The sequence below is a fragment of the Urocitellus parryii genome, chromosome 5 (genome assembly GCF_045843805.1).
Source record: "Urocitellus parryii isolate mUroPar1 chromosome 5, mUroPar1.hap1, whole genome shotgun sequence".
Taxonomy (NCBI): Eukaryota; Metazoa; Chordata; class Mammalia; order Rodentia; family Sciuridae; genus Urocitellus; species Urocitellus parryii.
Genome location: NC_135535.1, coordinates 69,684,401 through 69,703,764, shown reverse-complemented (window position 1 = coordinate 69,703,764; position 19,364 = coordinate 69,684,401). Strand labels below are relative to the sequence as shown.

Genomic DNA, 19,364 nt, shown 5'->3' with positions numbered 1-19,364 from the left:
CTTTGCCATGTGCAGCCTGCATCTGTCTAGAATTGAAAACTTTGGGAGACCTTAGTGCAGCTACTGTAGCCCGATTTACTTTCCTTATCAGTAGATCATCCCGGCTGCCTCTGTTTTCTTTTCTTTTCTTTTCTTTCTTTCTTTCTTTCTTTCTTTCTTTCTTTCTTTCTTTCTTTCTTTCTTTCTTTCTTTCTTTCTTTCTTTCTTTCTTTATTTTGAATATGTCATTTATTTATTTATTTATTTTTATTATTTTTTTTATTGGTTGTTCACAACATTACAAAGCTCATGACATATCATATTTCATACATTAGATTGAAGTGGGTTATGAACTCCCAATTTTACCCCAAATGCAGATTGCAGAATCACGTCGGTTACACATCCACAATTTTACATAATGCCCAATTAGTAATTGTTGTATTCTGCTACTTTTCCTATCCCCTACTATCCCCCCTCCCCTCCCCTCCCATCTTCTCTCTCTACCCCATCTATTGTAATTCATTTCTCTCCTTGTTAATTTTCCCATTCCCCTCACAACCTCTTATATGTAATATTGTATAGCAATGAGGGTCTCCCTTCATTTCCATGCAATTTCCCTTTTCTCTCCCTTTCCCTCCCATCTCATGTCTCTGTTTAATGTTAATCTTTTCTTCCTGCTCTTCCTCCCTGCTCTGTTCATAGTTGCTCTCATTATATCAAAGAAGACATTTGGTATTTGTTTTTTAGGGATTGACTAGCTTCACTAAGCATAATCTGCTCTAGTGCCATCCATTTCCCTGCAAATTCTATGATTTTGTCATTTTTTATTGCTGCATAGTACTCCATTGTGTATAGATGCCACATTTTTTTTATCCATTCATCTATTGAAGGGCATCTGGGTTGGTTCCACAGTCTAGCTATTGTGAATTGTGCTGCTATGAACATCGATGTGGCAGCATCCCTGTAGCATGCTCTTTTAAGGTCTTCAGGGAATAGTCCGAGAAGGGCAATAGCAGGGTCAAATGGTGGTTCCATTCCCAGCTTTCCCAGGAATCTCCAAACTGCTTTACAAATTGGCCGCACCAATTTGCAGTCCCACCAGCAATGTATCTATCTGAAGTGTGAGGAGTAAAAATTTGTTCCCAGGATGTAGGCTCCCTATTTACCTCTCTTATTGTTTCTCTTGCTGAGAAAAAACTTTTTAGTTTAAGGAAGTCCCATTTGTTGATTCTTGTTATTAACTCTTGTGCTATGGGTGTCCTATTAAGGAATTTGGAGCCCGACCCCACAATATGTAAATCATAGCCAACTTTTTCTTCTATCAGGCAAAGAGTCTCTGATTTGATATCAAGCTCCTTGATCCATTTTGAGTTAACTTTTGTGCATGGCGAGAGAAAGGGATTCAGTTTCATTTTGTTGCATATGGATTTCCAGTTTTCCCAACACCATTTGTTGAAGATGCTATCCTTCCTCCATTGCATGCTTTTAGCCCCTTTATCAAATATAAGATAGTTGTAACTTTGTGGATTAGTCTCTGTGTCCTCTATTCTATACCATTGGTCCACCCGCCTGTTTTGGTACCAGTACCATGCTGTTTTTGTCACTATTGCTCTGTAATATAGTTTGAAATCTGGTATCTCTATACCGCCTGATTCACACTTCCTGCTTAGAATTGCTTTTGCTATTCTGGGTCTTTTATTTTTCCATATGAATTTCATGATTGCTTTATCTATTTCTACAAGAAATGCCGTTGGGATTTTGATTGGCATTCCATTAAACCTATAGACAACTTTTGGTAATATCGCCATTTTGATAATGTTAGTTCTGCCTATCCATGAACAGGGTATATTTTTCCATCTTCTAAGATCTTCTTCTACTTCTCTCTTTAGGGTTCTGTAGTTTTCATTGTATAAATCTTTCACCTCTTTTGTTAGGTTGATTCCCAAGTATTTTAATTTTTTTGAGGATATTGTGAATGGAGCGTTTTTCCTCATTTCCATTTCAGAAGTTTTGTCCCTGATATACAGAAATGCCTTTGATCTATGCGTGTTGATTTTATATCCTGCCACGTTGCTGAATTCATTTATTAGTTCTAGTAGTTTCTGTGTAGACCCTTTTGGGTCTTCTAGGTATAGAATCATGTCGTCTACAAATAGTGATAATTTAAGTTCTTCTTTTCCTATTTTTATGCCTTTAATTTCTTTTGTCTGTCTAATTGCTCTGGCTAGTATTTCAAGGACTAAATTCAATAGAAGTGGTTTTAGAGGACATCCCTGTCTTGTTCCAGATTTTAGAGGGAATGCCTTCAACTTTTGTCCATTCAGAATGATGCTAGCCTAAGGCTTAGCATAGATAGCTTTTACAATGTCAAGGTAAGTTCCTGTTATCCCTAGTTTTTCTAATGTTTTGAACATAAAGGGATGCTGTACTTTGTCGAATGCTTTTTCGGCGTCTATCGAGATGATCATATGGTTCTTATCTTTAAGTCTATTGATGTGGTGAATAACATTTATTGATTTCCGTATATTGAACCATCCTTGCATCCCAGGGATGAATCCTACTTGATCATGGTGCACAAGTTTTTTGATGTGTTTTTGTATTTGATTCGCCAGAATTTTATTGAGGATTTTTGCATCTAGGTTCATTAGAGATATTGGTCTGTAGTTTTCTTTCTTTGAGGTGTCTTTGTCTGGTTTTGGAATCAGGGTGATGTTGGCCTCATAGAATGAATTTGGAAGAGCTCCCTCTTTTTCTGTTTCCTGAAATAACTTGAAAAGTATTGGTATTAATTCTTTTTTAAAGGTTTTGTAAAACTCCGCTGTATACCCATCCGGTCCTGGGCTTTTCTTGGTTGGTAGTCTTTTGATTGCTTCTTCAATTTCATCCATTGATATTGGTCTGTTCAAATTGTGTGTATCCTCCTGACTCAGTCTGGGCAAATCATATGACTTAAGAAATTTATCGATGTCTTCACTATCTTCTATTTTATTGGAATATAGGTTTTCAAAATAATTTCTAATTGTCTTTTGTATTTCTGTAGCATCTGTTGTGATATTGCCTTTTTCACCCCGTATGTTAGTAATTTGAGTTCTCTCTCTTCTTCTCTTCGTTAGCATGGCTAAAGGTCTGTCGATCTTATTTACTTTTTTGAAGAACCAACTTTTAGTTTTGTTAATTTTTTCAATAGTTTCTTTTGTTTCAGTTTCATTGATTTCCGCTCTGATTTTAATTATTTCTTGCCTTCTGCTACATTTGCTGTTGTTTTGCTCTTCCTTTTCTAGGGCTTTGAGATGAAGTGTGAGCTCATTTATTTGTTGTTTTTTTTCTTTTTTTGAGGAATGACCTCCAGGCGATGAATTTTCCTCTTAAAACTGCTTTCATTGTGTCCCATAGATTCCGATATGTTGTGTCTGTATTTTCATTTATCTCTAAGAATTTTTTGATTTCCTCCTTTATGTCTTCTGTAACCCATTGATCATTCAGTAACATATTGTTCATTTTCCATGTGATGTAGGATTTTTCCTTCCTTCTTTAATCATTGATTTCCAGTTTCATTCCATTATGATCAGATAAAATGCATGGTATTATCTCCACCCCTTTATATTTACTGAGGGTTGCCCTATGGCATAATATATGGTCTATTTTTGAGAAGGATCCATGTGCTGCTGAGAAAAAAGTATATCCATTTGATGATGGTTGATATATTCTATATATGTCAGTTAAGTCTAGGTTATTGATTGTGGTATTGAGTTCTATAGTTTCTTTATTCAACTTTTGTTTGGAGGATCTGTCCAATGGTGAGAGAGGTGTGTTGAAGTCACCCATAATTATTGTGTTGTAGTGTATTTGATTCTTGAACTTGAGGAGAATTTGATTTATGAATGTCGCAGCACCATTATTTGGTGCATAAATATTGATAATTGTTATGTCTTCTTGGTGAATGGTTCCTTTTCACAGTATATAATGTCCTTCCTTATCCCTTTTGATTAACTTAGTCTTGAAGTCGATTTTATTCGATATGAGGATGGCCACCCCTGCTTGCTTACGAGGACCGTGTGCGTGGTATATTTTTTCCCATCCTTTCACCTTCAGCCTGTGTATGTCTTTTCCAATCAGATGTGTCTCCTGGAGGCAGCATATTGTTGGATTTGTTTTTTTTAATCCATGATACCAGCCTATGTCGCTTTATTGGAGAGTTTAAGCCATTAACATTTAGAGTTACTCTTGATATATGGTTTGTACTTCCAGCCATGTTTGATTATTTATCCTTTTTTTAAAAAAATTAGTTTGTTTCTCCATGATTATCTTTCCCCTTGCCCTCTGTCTTTACTAAGGCACTTTCCACTGATGGTTTTGGTTATTGTTTTTCATTTCTTCCTCATGTAGTGTTTTGATCAAAATGCTTTGCAATGCTGGTTTTCTGGCTGCAAATTCTTTTAACTTTTGTTTATCATGAAAGATTTTTATTTCGTTGTCATACCTGAAGCTTAATTTTGCTGGATACAGAATTCTTGGTTGGCATCCATTGTCTTTCAGTGTTTGAAATACATTGCTCCATGACCTTCTTGCTTTCAGCGTCTGTGATGAAAAATCCGTTGTTAACCTTATTGGTTTACCCCTGAATGTAATCTGCCTCCTTTTTCTTGTAGCTTTTAATATTTTCTCTTTGTTCTGTATATTGGATATCTTCATAACAATGTGTCTTGGCGTTGGTCTACTGTGCTTTTGTGTGCTCGGTGTCCTATATGCATCTTCAATTTGTATATCTATTTCCTTTTTTATTTCTGGAAAGTTTTCTGTAATTATTTCATTCAGCAGGTTTCTCATTCCCTTGGTTTGAATCTCTATACCTTCTTCTATCCCGATGACTTGTAAGTTTGTTTTTTTTTATGTTATCCCATAACTCTTGGATGTTTTTCTCGTGATTTTTTACCAGCCTTTCTGAGTTGGCTAGACCCTTTTCAAGATGATATATTTTGTCTTCATTATCTGACGTTCTGGCTTCTACTTGCTCCACTCTGTTAGTGATACTGTCAATTGAGTTTTTAATTTGGTTTATCGTTTCCTTCATTTCTAGAATTATTGTTTGATTATTTTTTATAATCTCTATCTCCTGATAAAGATGCTTAACTTCTTCTTTTATCTGTTTATGTAATTCATTCTCAATGTGTTCTTTCGCTGCTTGAATTTGCTGTCTCATATCCTCTTTAAGGTTCCATTCCATCTGTCTAAGGTGTTCCTTGAGTTCTTTATATGACCATTTTTCTGATGACTCTAGGTCCTCCTGAATATTTAGGCTGTCCTGCATTGTTTGTACTCCTTTTCTTCCTTGCTTTTTCAAGCTGCTCATGTTACTTCTTGTTCTGTTTGACTGCTGAGTTACTGTTTACTCCTATAAATTTATTTGATGCTTGGAAGGAAAGGTATTAGAAGGGAAGGGAAGAAGTCACTAAAGAGAATGAGAGTAAGCAGGTAGAATTCAAGCAAGGGAGCATAAGAAAATTGAAAAGAAATGAAAAGACAAAAGAAGAAAAAAAATAGGAAATAAAAAAAGAAAATTTTTTTTAAAAAAAATTAAAATTAAAATTAGAAGAAAAAAATTTTTTAAAAAATTTAAAAAACAACAAGAAAGAAAAATGAAAGAAAAAACCCCAATCAAAAAAAAGAAAAAAAAAACTAATAAATGCAGTCTTAGAGTTTGATTAACTTCTCTTCCAGTAGGTGGCGCTATGCCCACCAGGCCAAGTTTCTCCTGTCAATACGGGGAACCAATCACTGTGCAGCAGCTCCTCCTCCCAGACTGGACGAGTCTCCAATCTTGAGTGCCTAGGGCCTCCTCTTGTGTCTAATCACTTCCCCACTTTTCCTCTAGCCAGGCCCCTCTCACGGGTGCCGCTCACCACAATACTGGTACATGCCAGGTCTGCTGCTCCCGGGAGCCCTGTTTTCATGAACGACTGGGCACACTCCCTGTTTGCCATTCCCTCAGACCCTAAGTTTGTAGAGCTTGGGGCTGAGAATCCTCAGCGAATTTTAGTTGCCCTCCGGTAGCCACACCCCCGGTAGCTGGTGCAAGGGACCCCAGTTGTCAGCACTGGTGGAAGCGGTAGTCGTGAGTTCCGCCTCGCGGGTCCCGCGCCACGTCTGATTACCTCGGTCTGGCTATCGCGCTCACGGGAGAGCTGGGAGGGGCCCTTAAGGTTTCCCCGATGTGTGGAAAGGGAAGGCTAGTGAATTACACACCTGTAGCCCCATGTTTCAATGAAGTTATCTCCTCCGCCGCAGTCTGGTGACGTCAGTTCTCTGCCATGGTGGTATCTCTTGCAAATGGCGACAGTTCGTTTCCCTTTGCCGGGTGACCAATGCAACGTGTGGGTCCTTACTGTCTCTCCCAAGCCCTGTTTCAAACCTGTGGCCACTACCTATGAAGGCTCGGTTGGCATTTACCTCCGTAGGATCAGAAGGGCTGACCAGTTGTTTCAGCCGGATGGATTAGTGCTGAGTCACAGCTGTTTGTCTGCGGGAAGCAGGCGAACAGGAGCTTGAATTCAGCCGATCCGGGCTCAGTGTGTGTTCTGAGAGGCCCAGACTGTTCGCCCCAGATCCATGTCAGCTCAGCATTGCCTAGTGATCCTGAGCAAACAGAATTTAGATTGTTTACGACTCCCTATGCCCGCACAACTGAAGAGGTCAGAGACTTGATCTCTCCGCTCCCGCCGCCATGTTGGAATCTCTGGACCTTGTGAATTTTTTTTTTAGTTTCAGATTACATTTTTCTAAAACTTTTATTTGGTTCTCTTTAATACTGTTTATTTATTTCCCAATTATATTCATATTTTCCTTTAAATTCTTGAGCATATTTAATACTTTTTTGATGTACTTGTCAATTATTTTATGGTCTTTATTATTTTAGTTTGTTTTTGTTGAAACTTATTTTTGTCTTGGTTATAAGTCATTTTTTAAGTTCATATGTCTAGAAAATTTTCATTTTATATATATATATATATATATATATATATATATATATACAGTAAATGTTATATTGTTGAGTATCTGAATTTGCTTGAGTAACTAACTTTGTTCAGATAGGCTGTTTGTTGATTAATGGATCTTTATAGTATGGTTGGTTTTAGATTCATATCATATATTGTATTGCTCAGCTTTTTGTTACCATATAACAAAATACTCTTTTTACTTTATAAAAAAGAAAAGGTTTATTTTGGCTCTGTGAGGTTCCCATTTGGAGGTTCCCATTCACAAACAACTGGCCATTTTTCTTTGGGACTATGACAAAGCAGCATATCATAGCAGGAGTGTGTGGTAGAGCAAAAACAGTCACCTCGTGTTCAGGAAGCAAAAAAGAAAAGAAGAAGGGTCTGAAATACCACCGTCTCCTTTGAGGACATGTCCTCAGTTACCTAAGGACCTCCTACGAGGCCCTACATCTGAAAGATTTCACCACCTCCTAATAGGGCAACTAACTATGAGGGTAATCCTTTAACACCTGGGTCTTTGAGGGGCATTGAAGATCCAAATTATAGTACATGTAGCATTGTCTTTAGAACTAGTTAATTCCTAGTCCTAATGTGTGGCATTATGGGAATTTCTGTTGAATAAGCTGAAAGTCTGTTTTTTCTACTCTAGAGATTCCTCAACTGGCTTAACATTTGTTTTTTTTCAAATGTTCTTAACATTTGTTTTTTTCCACTGGTATTATGGAGTTGGACCAAACAAATGTGCAACTTAGTACTCAGAGTAGACTAAAGGGGTCCCTCTTTAGAGTAATGGAGCTCTTGCTCTTTATAACCCCTCTTTTGCCTACAAACTAGATCTCAAATTCTGTGTGCCTTAACCTTGGTGAGATCTGATCAATCTCAGCTTAGCAATTGTTAAGGTCTCTTGAGTTTCTCTTCTGTATGCCCTATTCTAGAAATAATGTACAGGTAGAAATATGGAGCATTCGTTGGGTTTGCCTCTTTGTGTTTTCCCTTGTTTTAGTACCTATAAGCTTCCTGAATTTTCCTATTTGTGAAAACTCTTTTTTTTTTTTTTTTTATGGCAGTGCTAGAGATTGTATCCAGGGTCTTTCACATGCTGTGCAAGTGCTCTACCACTAAGCTATATCCTCAGCTCCTTCTGAAAACTTTTTTTCAGAAAAATGTTTTATGGCAGGATGACTATACCAGTACCAATTATTCTATTACGCCTGAACAAAAGTTTCCTCAAAACATTTTTCCTAAATTTTAATTTTATATTTATTTTTATCCCCTAAGATTTACAAAAAAAAAAAAAAGTATTTATTTTGTTTAACTTAACTACATTTACCTTTTCCATATATTTTTCTTTAATTCACATTTGCAGAGTAAAGAGTTTTTTCAGTTTTCACTTATCGGGAAATGTCTATTATTACACATTCATTCTTGAAGAACAGTTTTACTGTATAAAATTATATGTTGGTAAATATTTTCTTCCCTCACTTTGGAAAACATATTCCATTGTCGTCTGGCTTTCATAGTTTCTGTTACATAGTCTGCTATCATTTTAATTGTTGTTCTTTTCTCAGTTTTCTGTTCTTTTTGTCTATCTCCATTTATGATATATCTTTTGATGTTTCAGAAATTTTATTATGATGTTCCTACCCATTTTTATTTACTTTTCTTGGAGTTTGTAGTTCTTAAGTCTGCAGGTTGATGTATTTATCTAATCACTTACCATACCCATCCACAGAGTTCATAATTTTAGTTATGTTTTCAGTTCTAGAATTTCTATCTAGTTCTTTATTTTAGTTTTCATTTCTTTCCCAACATTTGTAGTCTTTTATGTCTTTGAAGTTATTATTCGTGGTTATTTTAAATTCTGTATCTAATAACTTCATTATTTTACTTCCCTATGTCCCTTTTTTCATAGTTATTGACCATGTTCTTTTTTCATGTGACAAGTTGTTTTTATTGTTAACCAAACATTATTTGTCTTATATTTTTTGTTGTTGTTTGTTTTATTTTTTAAATATAGTGGTCCTCTTGAGTGGTCTCATGATGTCTGTGGCTCTCTTCTCAGAATAAAAGTTTTACATGCACAACATTTGATTCCAAAAGATAATTATTTTTTAGCATATGCATACCATGTTATTTAGAAATAAAAAGTTAGTTAATAGCTCACATGCTTTTTTATTAGTACATAAGTTCCAGGCAAGTGGAATGGGCAATTATCATTTAGTATAAGATATATCAATATAAAGGCATTCGGTTTTTAGCTACGAAAAAGATTATTAAATAATTGGATGGATTTTGCTTTCAATTTAAAAACCAAAACTGTATCACTTGTTATGCCTCAGAATTGTCTGTAAATAGGAATATTGTGATTATTTGCCATTTGCAGGTGAGAGTAATACCTCCCTTAATTTTCAAGTACTGTTCTGTACAAACACTTGTAGATATTTTCTATAGCTATAGAAATAATCTGAAAATGTCTGTGATTCATATTGGTGACTCTGTCACGGTTTGTGCTATCATGATCTTTGGACTAACATTTAGAGTTGAAGAAAGTGTTGAAGAAATACTCAATTTCAATTAAATATTAATGAACATAAAGATTCATTTTTTCCCCCTCATACAAGTTCACAGATGTTCTACTTTCCTTCAGAGACCTTATAGGATTCTGTTGCCTGCCAGGTTAAGAATCCTTGACCTAAAAAGAAAGAAAACACAAATCTTAATTACATAAGAATCCTTTAACTATACGAAATTAAGCATTTATGTTGAAGAACAAAATCCATAGTGTGACTTTTTAAAGTAACAGAATAGTTGTTTCAAATCATTGGCATTTAGCATACTAATTTCTGATTACAGTTTTGGAAAGACATTGTTGATGATAATGAAGTACGTGATCTCATTTCTGATAGAAACAAGTCTCAGGGTAAGTCAATAAAAGTATAATTAAGTGATTTCAAAATTGCTACAATGGTAAATAAAATACCAATTTATGAAATTTCTATTTTCTCTTATAGAAGGTACATCAGGAGAATGGATTTGGGAATCTTTATTTCATCCACCTCGAAAGCTGGGCATTAATGATATTGAAGGACAGCGGGTACTTCAGATTGCAGTGATTTTGCGAAATCTTTCCTTTGAAGAGGGCAATGTTAAGCTTTTGGCAGCTAATCGTACCTGTCTTCGTTTCCTATTACTTTCTGCACATAGTCATTTTATTTCTTTAAGGCAATTAGGCCTTGACACATTAGGAAATATTGCAGCTGAGGTAAGATGTTACAGTATCTTAAAATTGCTTTTGTAATTAGCAACATTTACTTAAAAATTTTAGGATGTGTGTGGCATTTTATTATAGTTGTCCATATTTGCAGAATCTTTATTAAATGGTTACATGTATTTGTTGTCAAAAGTGGTGGTGCAGAGATAGCAAACATTTGTGGAAAAAAAGAAATACTTGAAATGATGCTTCAAATTGAGCCTTGACTATTCTCATAATAATTATACATTTTAAAATAATACAGTAGTTTTTTTTTTCAATTTTGTTAAATTTGAAATATAGAACTCTAGAAGAAGCATTTCTCAACAGTACTGTTCTTTTTTCTAGCTTTTATTGGACCCTGTTGATTTCAAAACTACTCATCTGATGTTTCATACTGTTACAAAATGCTTAATGTCAAGGGATAGATTTTTAAAGATGAGGGGTGAGTACTCAATTAAGTTTTTAATTGTGGAAAGTAAACAAACTTTATCATTTGTTAAAATATATGTGTGTTTGTGTATGTTTTACAGGCATGGAAATTTTGGGAAATCTTTGCAAAGCAGAAGATAATGGTGTTTTAATTTGTGAATATGTGGATCAAGATTCATATAGAGAGATCATTTGTCATCTCACTTTACCTGATGTGCTGCTTGTAATCTCAACACTTGAGGTGCTATACATGCTCACTGAAATGGGAGATGTTGCTTGCACAAAAATTGCAAAAGTAGAAAAGAGCATTGGTAAGATGAGACCAAAAATCTTGTAAATTATTTTCTTCACTGAGGAAAAATATGTAATGTGCTGTATAAAAAACTATTCAGTATTTGAGATTTTCTGTTTAATTTTGAGGAATATTACCTTCTCAAAAACACTGTTTTACTCTTCTGCCTCTTTTAGACAAGTAAGATACATCTGTGATGGAAGAACAGAATTATATGGCTAACAGTAATTACTATTCTTTATATCTATTGTGTTTTAAATTTTAAAAGGACAAAACTCCTATGTCTGACTTTTTGGGAGTAGGTCTTTCAGTTTCAAATGGTCAGCTTCTACTGTTGAATACCTAAAGCTAGTAAAGTAAGCCTCCATTTCTAGAATTTGCTGGTAATAGTGCTGTCCTTAAAAATCAGTGAACTCACCTCCTTAAAGGTAGTCCATTATAAACATACTTATTAAAGGATGCCGTGTTAATATTTAACTCAATGATTAAAATGATATCTTTCCTGAGAATAAGTACTAAAATCAGAGTTAAAGATTTAGCTTGAACACTGTCATTATTAAGAAATTAAGTTGTCATTTTCTATATCAACAATTCTTAAATCCAGCTACACACCAGAATCACTTGGGAACCTTTTGAAAGATACCTAGTCTCCACTTCAGAACTACTAAACAAATTGAGATTGTGATTTTGTTGTTGTTGTTGTTTTTTAAGATCCATAGGTAATTCTGATGTACTATGACTGGCATTTGAGAAGCAGTATTCTGTATATATATCCTCCAAAGATGGCCTTGTTTTGTAATACAATGGACTGATAATTTTTTTTTTTTTTTTTTAGACATGTTAGTTTGTCTGGTTTCTATGGATATTCAGATGTTTGGCCCTGATGCACTAGCAGCAGTAAAACTCGTCGAACATCCAAGTTCCAATCACCAAGTTTTATCTGAAATTAGGCCACAAGCTATAGAGCAAGTCCAAACCCAGACCCATGTAGCATCATCCCCAGGTTAGTGTTTTTATATATTCTTTTTCAGTGTGCTTATGGGTGTAAGATTTAATGCTGAGAATCAGTTTAAATTTTTTGTACGAAGACCTGATATTTTACAATAGAATAGGTAAAGGACAATTTGGATATGCAATTTCTTAGATAGTTTACATTCCAGGAGTATTAATATCCAGAAGAGTAAAGAAGAAGTATAGTATAGAAATCAAGTTGAGAAGGATTTAGAGAATTGTAAGGGATTAGGTATTCACAACTGCACAAGCAGTAAGTATGCTACTGGGCTTATTATTTGTGATTATTGTTCTGGGAAACTGACATACTAGGAATATGTTAATTATATATATTACCTTATAATTCATTTGGGTAATGATGAGGATACACAAGTATATTACCCCTGAATCTTGGCTCCAGTACCACAGAATCATCCCGGGAGCAGACATATGCACACACACATACATAAGTGTGTGTATCTATCTACACATGTGTAGAGTCCTATGGCTCAATTTTGTTTAACCCAAATGGCTCTAAGTGCAGACTGTCTAACAACCAGCCTTCTCTTTCATCCTTGGACTTCTTTCTCCTGGCACATTCTGAGTCATCATTTTTATATTTAGCACTTAGCCTTTTTGTAGTCCTCTTTCATTTGTCTTAACAAAAGCAATTCATCTTTTACTTCACCTGCCTTTCCAGTTTCTACCCTTTCACTTGATACTGTCCCCAAGATACTTTTCCTGTGGTTTTTAAATTTTTTTTATAGATGATGCTTATTTTCTCAGTTGATCTCACTTTTCACTTTGCAGTTCATTAATATGGAGGCTGTGTAGAATGAATTTCTTAAATTTTGTGCTACTTTACTACAAATTTACTAGCATCAGAACTTATTCTCCTTCAACTTCCCCGTGTGTCAGGAAAGAGATGCTCTTCTGAATCTGTGCTCTAAGTATCAGTTATTTTTTGTTTTGTTTCCTATTTTATTTTCATATGACAGCAGAATGCATTACAATTCTTATTACACATATAGAGCAAATTTTTCACATCTCTGGTTGTATACAAAGTATATTCACACCGACTCACGTCTTCATACCTGTACTTTGGGTAATAATGATTATCACATTTGTTGTTTTTTTTTTTTTTACTTCTTCCTTGTAGCTAGAAATGCTAACAGGTTCTTTCTCATTCACCTTCACTGTGCCCAAACTAAAATTTTCATTGTCTTTAATCTTTATCACATCAACCTTTATCACAACAAACCTTGTTGTTGTTTTTTTTAAATACCCTCATTTTTTTCCCTTACCAGTGCTAATGACTCTTAGGAGAGTCATCTCTCTATAGGTAAATGTTCTCCTCACATTCAGTCATGGTCCCACCCCATCCCCTATTCTAATTCACAGTATTAAAATTCTATACAAAGTATCTATGCAAAGTACATAGAGTTATATTTCCTGGGTTTCCATTAGAACTTTGTAAGTATCTGATAAAATTGCATCATGTGCATTTAACCTACATGAACAAAACTGAATAAAATAAAAGGGAAAGAATAGATAATTTCAATTGTTAGTGTACTCAATGAATTTTTACCCACAGGAATCAGATGTTAATCAGCCAAAACATATTTGGGGAATATTCAATCAGAGTATTAATGGTTTCTGAGCCTTTACAACAAAGCAAAATGGATTATGTTGCCAGTTTAGTGGGTGGTAGAGATGTTTTTATCCTCAAAGAAACTGAGGATTAAATTAATTGAGGGCCATAGAGAAATAATGTCTAACAAAGAAAGTTACTGATAAATTGTCAGTGAATTCATTCAGGTATGATTTTGATGATAGTTACTATTTTTGCCCTCAGTTGGCCTTTGACCTTAAGAGTTCTTTTGACCTGAAAAGAGGAACCCATCCCCCAAACTAACATCTAATTCTTATTTGGAAAATGTCCAAATGAAAAATTGAGTGTTTGTGGCTTATTCATTTATATAGTAATTAATTGATAGAGATGGAAATGGGCTTTAAGGAATATAGCAGTTAATTTTTGAGCTAGAGAGCACTTTAGTACTTAAGTGTACTGTAAATTATATCTTTAAATGTTTGACTTTTTACCTTATTGTTTGACTTTTTACCTTTTTTTAATGTTATGTGTTATGGAATAGTCATTCAAACTTTTGCTTTTTTTCCCATCACTATGAAAGCTTTTTAAAAATATTTTATTTTTTATTTGTAGTTGGACACAATACCTTTATTTAATTTATTTATTGTTATGTGGTGCTAAGGATCAAACCCAGGGCCTTGCACATGCTAGACATGCTGAGCCATAACCCCAGCCCACTATGAAAGCTTTTTATTTACCTATTTTATGTTGATATCTAAGTTTTATCAAAATTAAAATAGATACAAAGAAAATATTTTCTTGAAATATATCAGACTTTTTTTTTTTTTTTTTTTTTTTGCTTTTGGGGGTTTAACCCAGGGCCTCCTGCATGCTAGGCAAAGGCTCTATCACTGAGCTACACACCCAGCCTCCTAAACTGACTTTTAAAAAATCATTAAAACACTATATCCTTCGGAGTCTGGTTACCATCATGTACTTAAAAAAATACACACATGTGCTAGGAGTGTATGTAGGTCAGTGGTGGAGAATGTAATTAGCATGAATGAGTCCCTGGACTCAACACCAAAATACACATGCACATGTGTGTGCTCTTTAACATTAGAAATTTTACAATATCCCTTTTTCATCTTGCATTTATTCTAATATCCTTACAGAATTTTTATCCTAATGTAATACATTTTATGCAAGTACATCTTTTTATGAGATAAATGGAACTTTTCTTCCCTGTTTCTCTAAAAGTTATTAATCCAGTGTATCTGAATGTTATTTACTACTGAAATGAAATTGCAATTAGCATCAGTTCTATCCCTGATGACTACATAAGGTTGAAAACTTAATCAATCAATCAATCAATGGATGAGGATAAAATCTATAATTATTTGAACTAATTCAGAATTATCCAAAAAGTTTTAAAACTTTTAATGACCATCTGACCACTAGAGCTCTTTATTTTGTTGAAATCAAAGAATTGTCAAGTACCAGACTTGTGAGAGTGTTTGTTGCCCTCTCTTTAGATTTATTTTAGTTTCTAGAAAATATATCAAAAAGATATTAAGAAAATATGACTATATATTATACTTGCTACTCCTTTACTTAGTGCCATCTTGTGTGAGTTAATATATTCAAGAAGTTTTAGTATAGTGGTTCTCAAACTTGATGAGTGTGCATCAAAATCACCTGTTCATAGGTTTACTTGAAGCACAGATTTCTGGGTTCCATACTCTGAATTTCCCAATTGGAGGACCTGAGAATGTTTGTTTCTGATATATTCCCATATGTTAATGTCTGGAGTTTATACTTTGAGGATCACTGGGTTAGGAAAATTGATATATTATTCAATTCAAGACTAGTAAATACGGTGTTTTGACATTTTATAAAGTGCTTTGTATCATGTGCTTTAAATACATTTTTGTGAAAATCTTGGCACTGCAGATTTACCTCATTCAGCATATGAAAAATGTCTACTACAGATCCTAATTGATAAAGCTGTTTTTTGTTTCCTTGTTTGATTTTTCTTTTTGTTCTGGGGTTGAACCCAGGGCCTCACACTTACTAAGCATGTATTCTACACTGAACTCTACATCCCTAGCCCAATAAAAAAGCTGATTTTTCTTTCCAAAGTTCTCTTGCTTAATCAGACTGGCTTTCTGTTACTTTGGGGAAATCCAACTTTTTTTTTTTTTTAATTTTTAGTTGGAGATGGCACAGTGCCTTTATTTTATTTATTTATGTGGTGCTGAAGATCAAACCCAGAGCCCCACACATGCAAGGCAAGCACTCTACCACTGAGCCACAACCCCAGCCCAAAGTCCAACTTTTTCAGCTAGGAAAAGTATGTTAATATATACTCATTTCACTCCTTTCTTACACAGAATTCTGAGAGTTCAATTTGCCATGAATTTGTCATTTGAATGAAATCAGATACCACTACCTTAAATAATTTCTTGAAAATATTTTCTGTGTTTTGCTTATACAGTATTTTGCCTCAGAAGTAATGCATTCTTTAACAGTAGTTAGGGGATAGAGGAGGCAAACACATAAAGAATATTGTTATCACTATATCTGAATTCATAATTTATAACCCTAAAGGTCTAGAATTACCTATTTCTAATTTTCCTAATGCCTGCATTGTTTTTTAACTGTAATATGTAAAACACTGGGATTGACTGGAAGCCCTACCATAATACCTTATTTTATAAGACTTATTGGGAACCCTAATATTTTAAATTCTCTTTTTGGTGCACCAGAAGTTTTAAAATCATAATAGCTAACAAACATTCATTCAGTACTTACTTAGTACCAGGCTTTCTTTAAAGAGACTTATAAATAAACTCCTCTAATCCTCATAATAACCTTATGAGGTCAGTGTACTGTTACTTTTCCCCATTTTATAGACAGAATTTAAGAAATTTGCCTATGGTTACATTGCTGGTGAATGATGGAACTCTGGAGCCAGCCTTTCTGGGTGCCAGAGTAATGCATTTAATCTTAATTCTTAATCCTACAGTGCTATAATAAGTAAGGGAGAAGTAAGCCTTTCTGTTTCAAAATGGGAGAAAGCAGCTTTTTCAACAAGGAGATGATATCCTTGGGCAAAGCAGTTTTAGTAAGGAATACATAGAAAAGTTGAGTATCTGGAAATTGATTCCTTTCAAGGTATAAAGTGCTTTTGTATCATTTGGTATGTCTTCAGGTATCATGGGCAGTGCTTCTCAGTTTATAGATTCTTTATAGTAATTGTACATTTCCAGTTTCATTTTTAATTGTGGTTACACTATTTTTTATGCATTATAAATAAGGCTTCTCATAGTTTTAGCATAATTTCTAATGTTTTATGAATTTATTATTATTAATCAATTCAGACAATTTAAGTCTGAATACAGTATATATTCATTTATGTTGCAAGTGATAAAGAAAAGGGAAGAAGATTCTTTCTATTCAACCCCTAGAAGAATATTTTCTGTAATAGTGTTTTCAAGTTAAATGAAGAAGTGGTAAGGAGGAATTTCCAAAAAGAGGATTTTGGTTGTTTTTTCATATTCAGTTAATAAGCATTTTACAGTATGGCTGCTGAAATGTGGCAACCTAAATTCAAATCCAGCTCTTCTAAAAGAAAGCTTTCTAGTTACATCCAGTTCTCTCCATTGTGTGGTCCTGTGTGAATTTAATCTCTGAAATTTAGTTTTCTCATTTGTAAAATAGGGATAATTAAACTTATACTTACAAAGGAAATTAAAGTAAATAATATAAATAAAAATGGCTTAATATTCATTAAGTAGAAATATTTGTTAAGTGGAAGTATTCATTGAGTAGCTGTTCTTAGTTATTATACCAAAGCCTGGGGTTCTTATCAAATGTCATGATTGCTTCAAATCATTCAGCTTCTGCTGTACTTTGGAACTCTTCTAAATCTAGTAACTTGAAAATGTGTTAGTTCTGTGTTAAGTGTTCTGAGAAATTTTGCTAAAATGTCATCTGGAAAAAAAAGGGGGGGATATAGTCCATATGTTTAAAACCTTCATTGTCATGATAATTTAATGATGACATTGAATAACTTACTTTTTATATTTTTATGTTTATTTGTATTTACTGATATAGTATAACTTTATCTTCTATTTTTCACATTGTCATTTGATTCTTTGTTTAGTATAAGGGAAAACATTCATTTTTCTACAGATCTTTTCAACTTGTTGGAAAAATAATAGATGGTTTTAGCTTCATTTATATTCATTCATTGGCCTTGAAATTATTTTAAAATATGACTTATGTGAAATACTAGAAACTATGTGTCTCAGTATTTTTACACAACTATGTTGCCTCTTTCAAAAAGTATACGTCAAAATTATTATTACAACACATCTCTCCCTTTTGTCCCCTTCCCAAAGAATAATCTATGGGAATTCTTTCTAGAATGTGAGACTCTAAATTAGTTTAGCTTTTGTTCATTTTACCACAGAAATCTTATAGAGTTAATATTGACCTTTTTTTGGTTTTGTTTTTTTGATATCGGAAATTGAACTCGGGCACTCAACTACTGAACCACATCCCCAACCTAATCTTGTGTTTTATTTAGATACAGGGTCTCACTGAGTTGCTTTAGTGTCTGCTATTTTTGAGGCTGGCTTTGAATTCATGATCCCACTGCTTCAGTCTCCCAAACCACTGGGATTACAGGCATGTGCCACAGTGCCTGGCTAATACTGACCTTTTAAATTAAGAAGTAAAGTTATAGTTTCTAATGCATCACGCTTCTGTAACTAGCTGAGAAATGCCTGTTATATGTGAGGCCTAATTAAACCACGTGAATTTTGGTTTCTTTAGCTGTACCTACCTCACAGAAGAATTAGGTAAGATAATATATGTAAAATGTTTAGTTAGTGATTGGCCCCATGGGAAAACAGATTGTAAATTATCTGTTAAATCAACCATATATTATTATTATTTGAATGATTGTAAAGACTAAACAAATATGAACCTTCTAAAGATGGTGCCTGGTATAATATATGTTCCATTATATATTAGTTTCTCAAATTTGTATATTTTTATGTTACTATGCCTTTTTAAAAGATAATCACATAGTTCCAATAATTAAATTTTCAAAAATTCTTTTAAATTATGTAGCTAATATATATTTTTTTTCTTTAGCTTCCAGGGCAGTTGTAGCACAACATGTTGCTCCACCTCCAGGAATAGTGGAAATAGATAGTGAGAAGTTTGCTTGTCAATGGTAAGTGGTTTATTTCTATTAAGGTTTTATCATTGGAATATGCAAAAGAAAAAAGGAAATGTATCTAACAGTCATCCAGAATGTTTTAGAGTGTGTGTGTGTGTTTGTGTATGTATTTGTGTTAGAGTAGAATATCATTTATATGAAAAAAAAGGAAAATATAAAATCGCTTTACCTATATTTTGGAATAATTCGAAAAAATCATCAGAATTTTCAGAATTAAAATAGTCTAATTGGAATTTCATTTAATTATACCATTTAGTTCCTTTCTTTGAAGTTAAAAAGTTGTATATCACTTTTATAGAGAATAATATTTGATTATCATATAAATTACAAAGTTCATTCTTCTGAAATTAATGTTTTCTTAAAAGTGAACTGAACTAACTTTAAGAAAATAAAACAAGGTTTTGTTGTTAAACATTCCTTCTTTTCCATCTATACCAAATTATCTTAATCATTGACAGTTAATTTTTCCTTTTTGTTGAGTAATAAGGGGAAATTAATCAAAAGACAGAATAGCCAGTATAACTACCTTAAAATAAGCAACTTGACAATGATATTTTCTTGAGAACATTGAGTAGTCATAT

The 19,364-nt window shown here is 33.7% G+C and overlaps 1 protein-coding gene across 1 annotated transcript in view; it reads left to right on the top strand.

Moving 5' to 3' along the window:
* Positions 1-19,364, top strand: part of Arid2 (AT-rich interaction domain 2) — a 187,256-nt gene that overhangs the window by 126,694 nt on the left and 41,198 nt on the right. The window contains exons 7-12 of the mRNA XM_026400657.2: positions 9,828-9,894; positions 9,986-10,236; positions 10,573-10,669; positions 10,758-10,967; positions 11,784-11,951; positions 18,696-18,777. Of these exons, the coding sequence (XP_026256442.1) occupies positions 9,828-9,894; positions 9,986-10,236; positions 10,573-10,669; positions 10,758-10,967; positions 11,784-11,951; positions 18,696-18,777 (875 nt within the window). The remainder of the gene's footprint in view (positions 1-9,827; positions 9,895-9,985; positions 10,237-10,572; positions 10,670-10,757; positions 10,968-11,783; positions 11,952-18,695; positions 18,778-19,364) is intronic.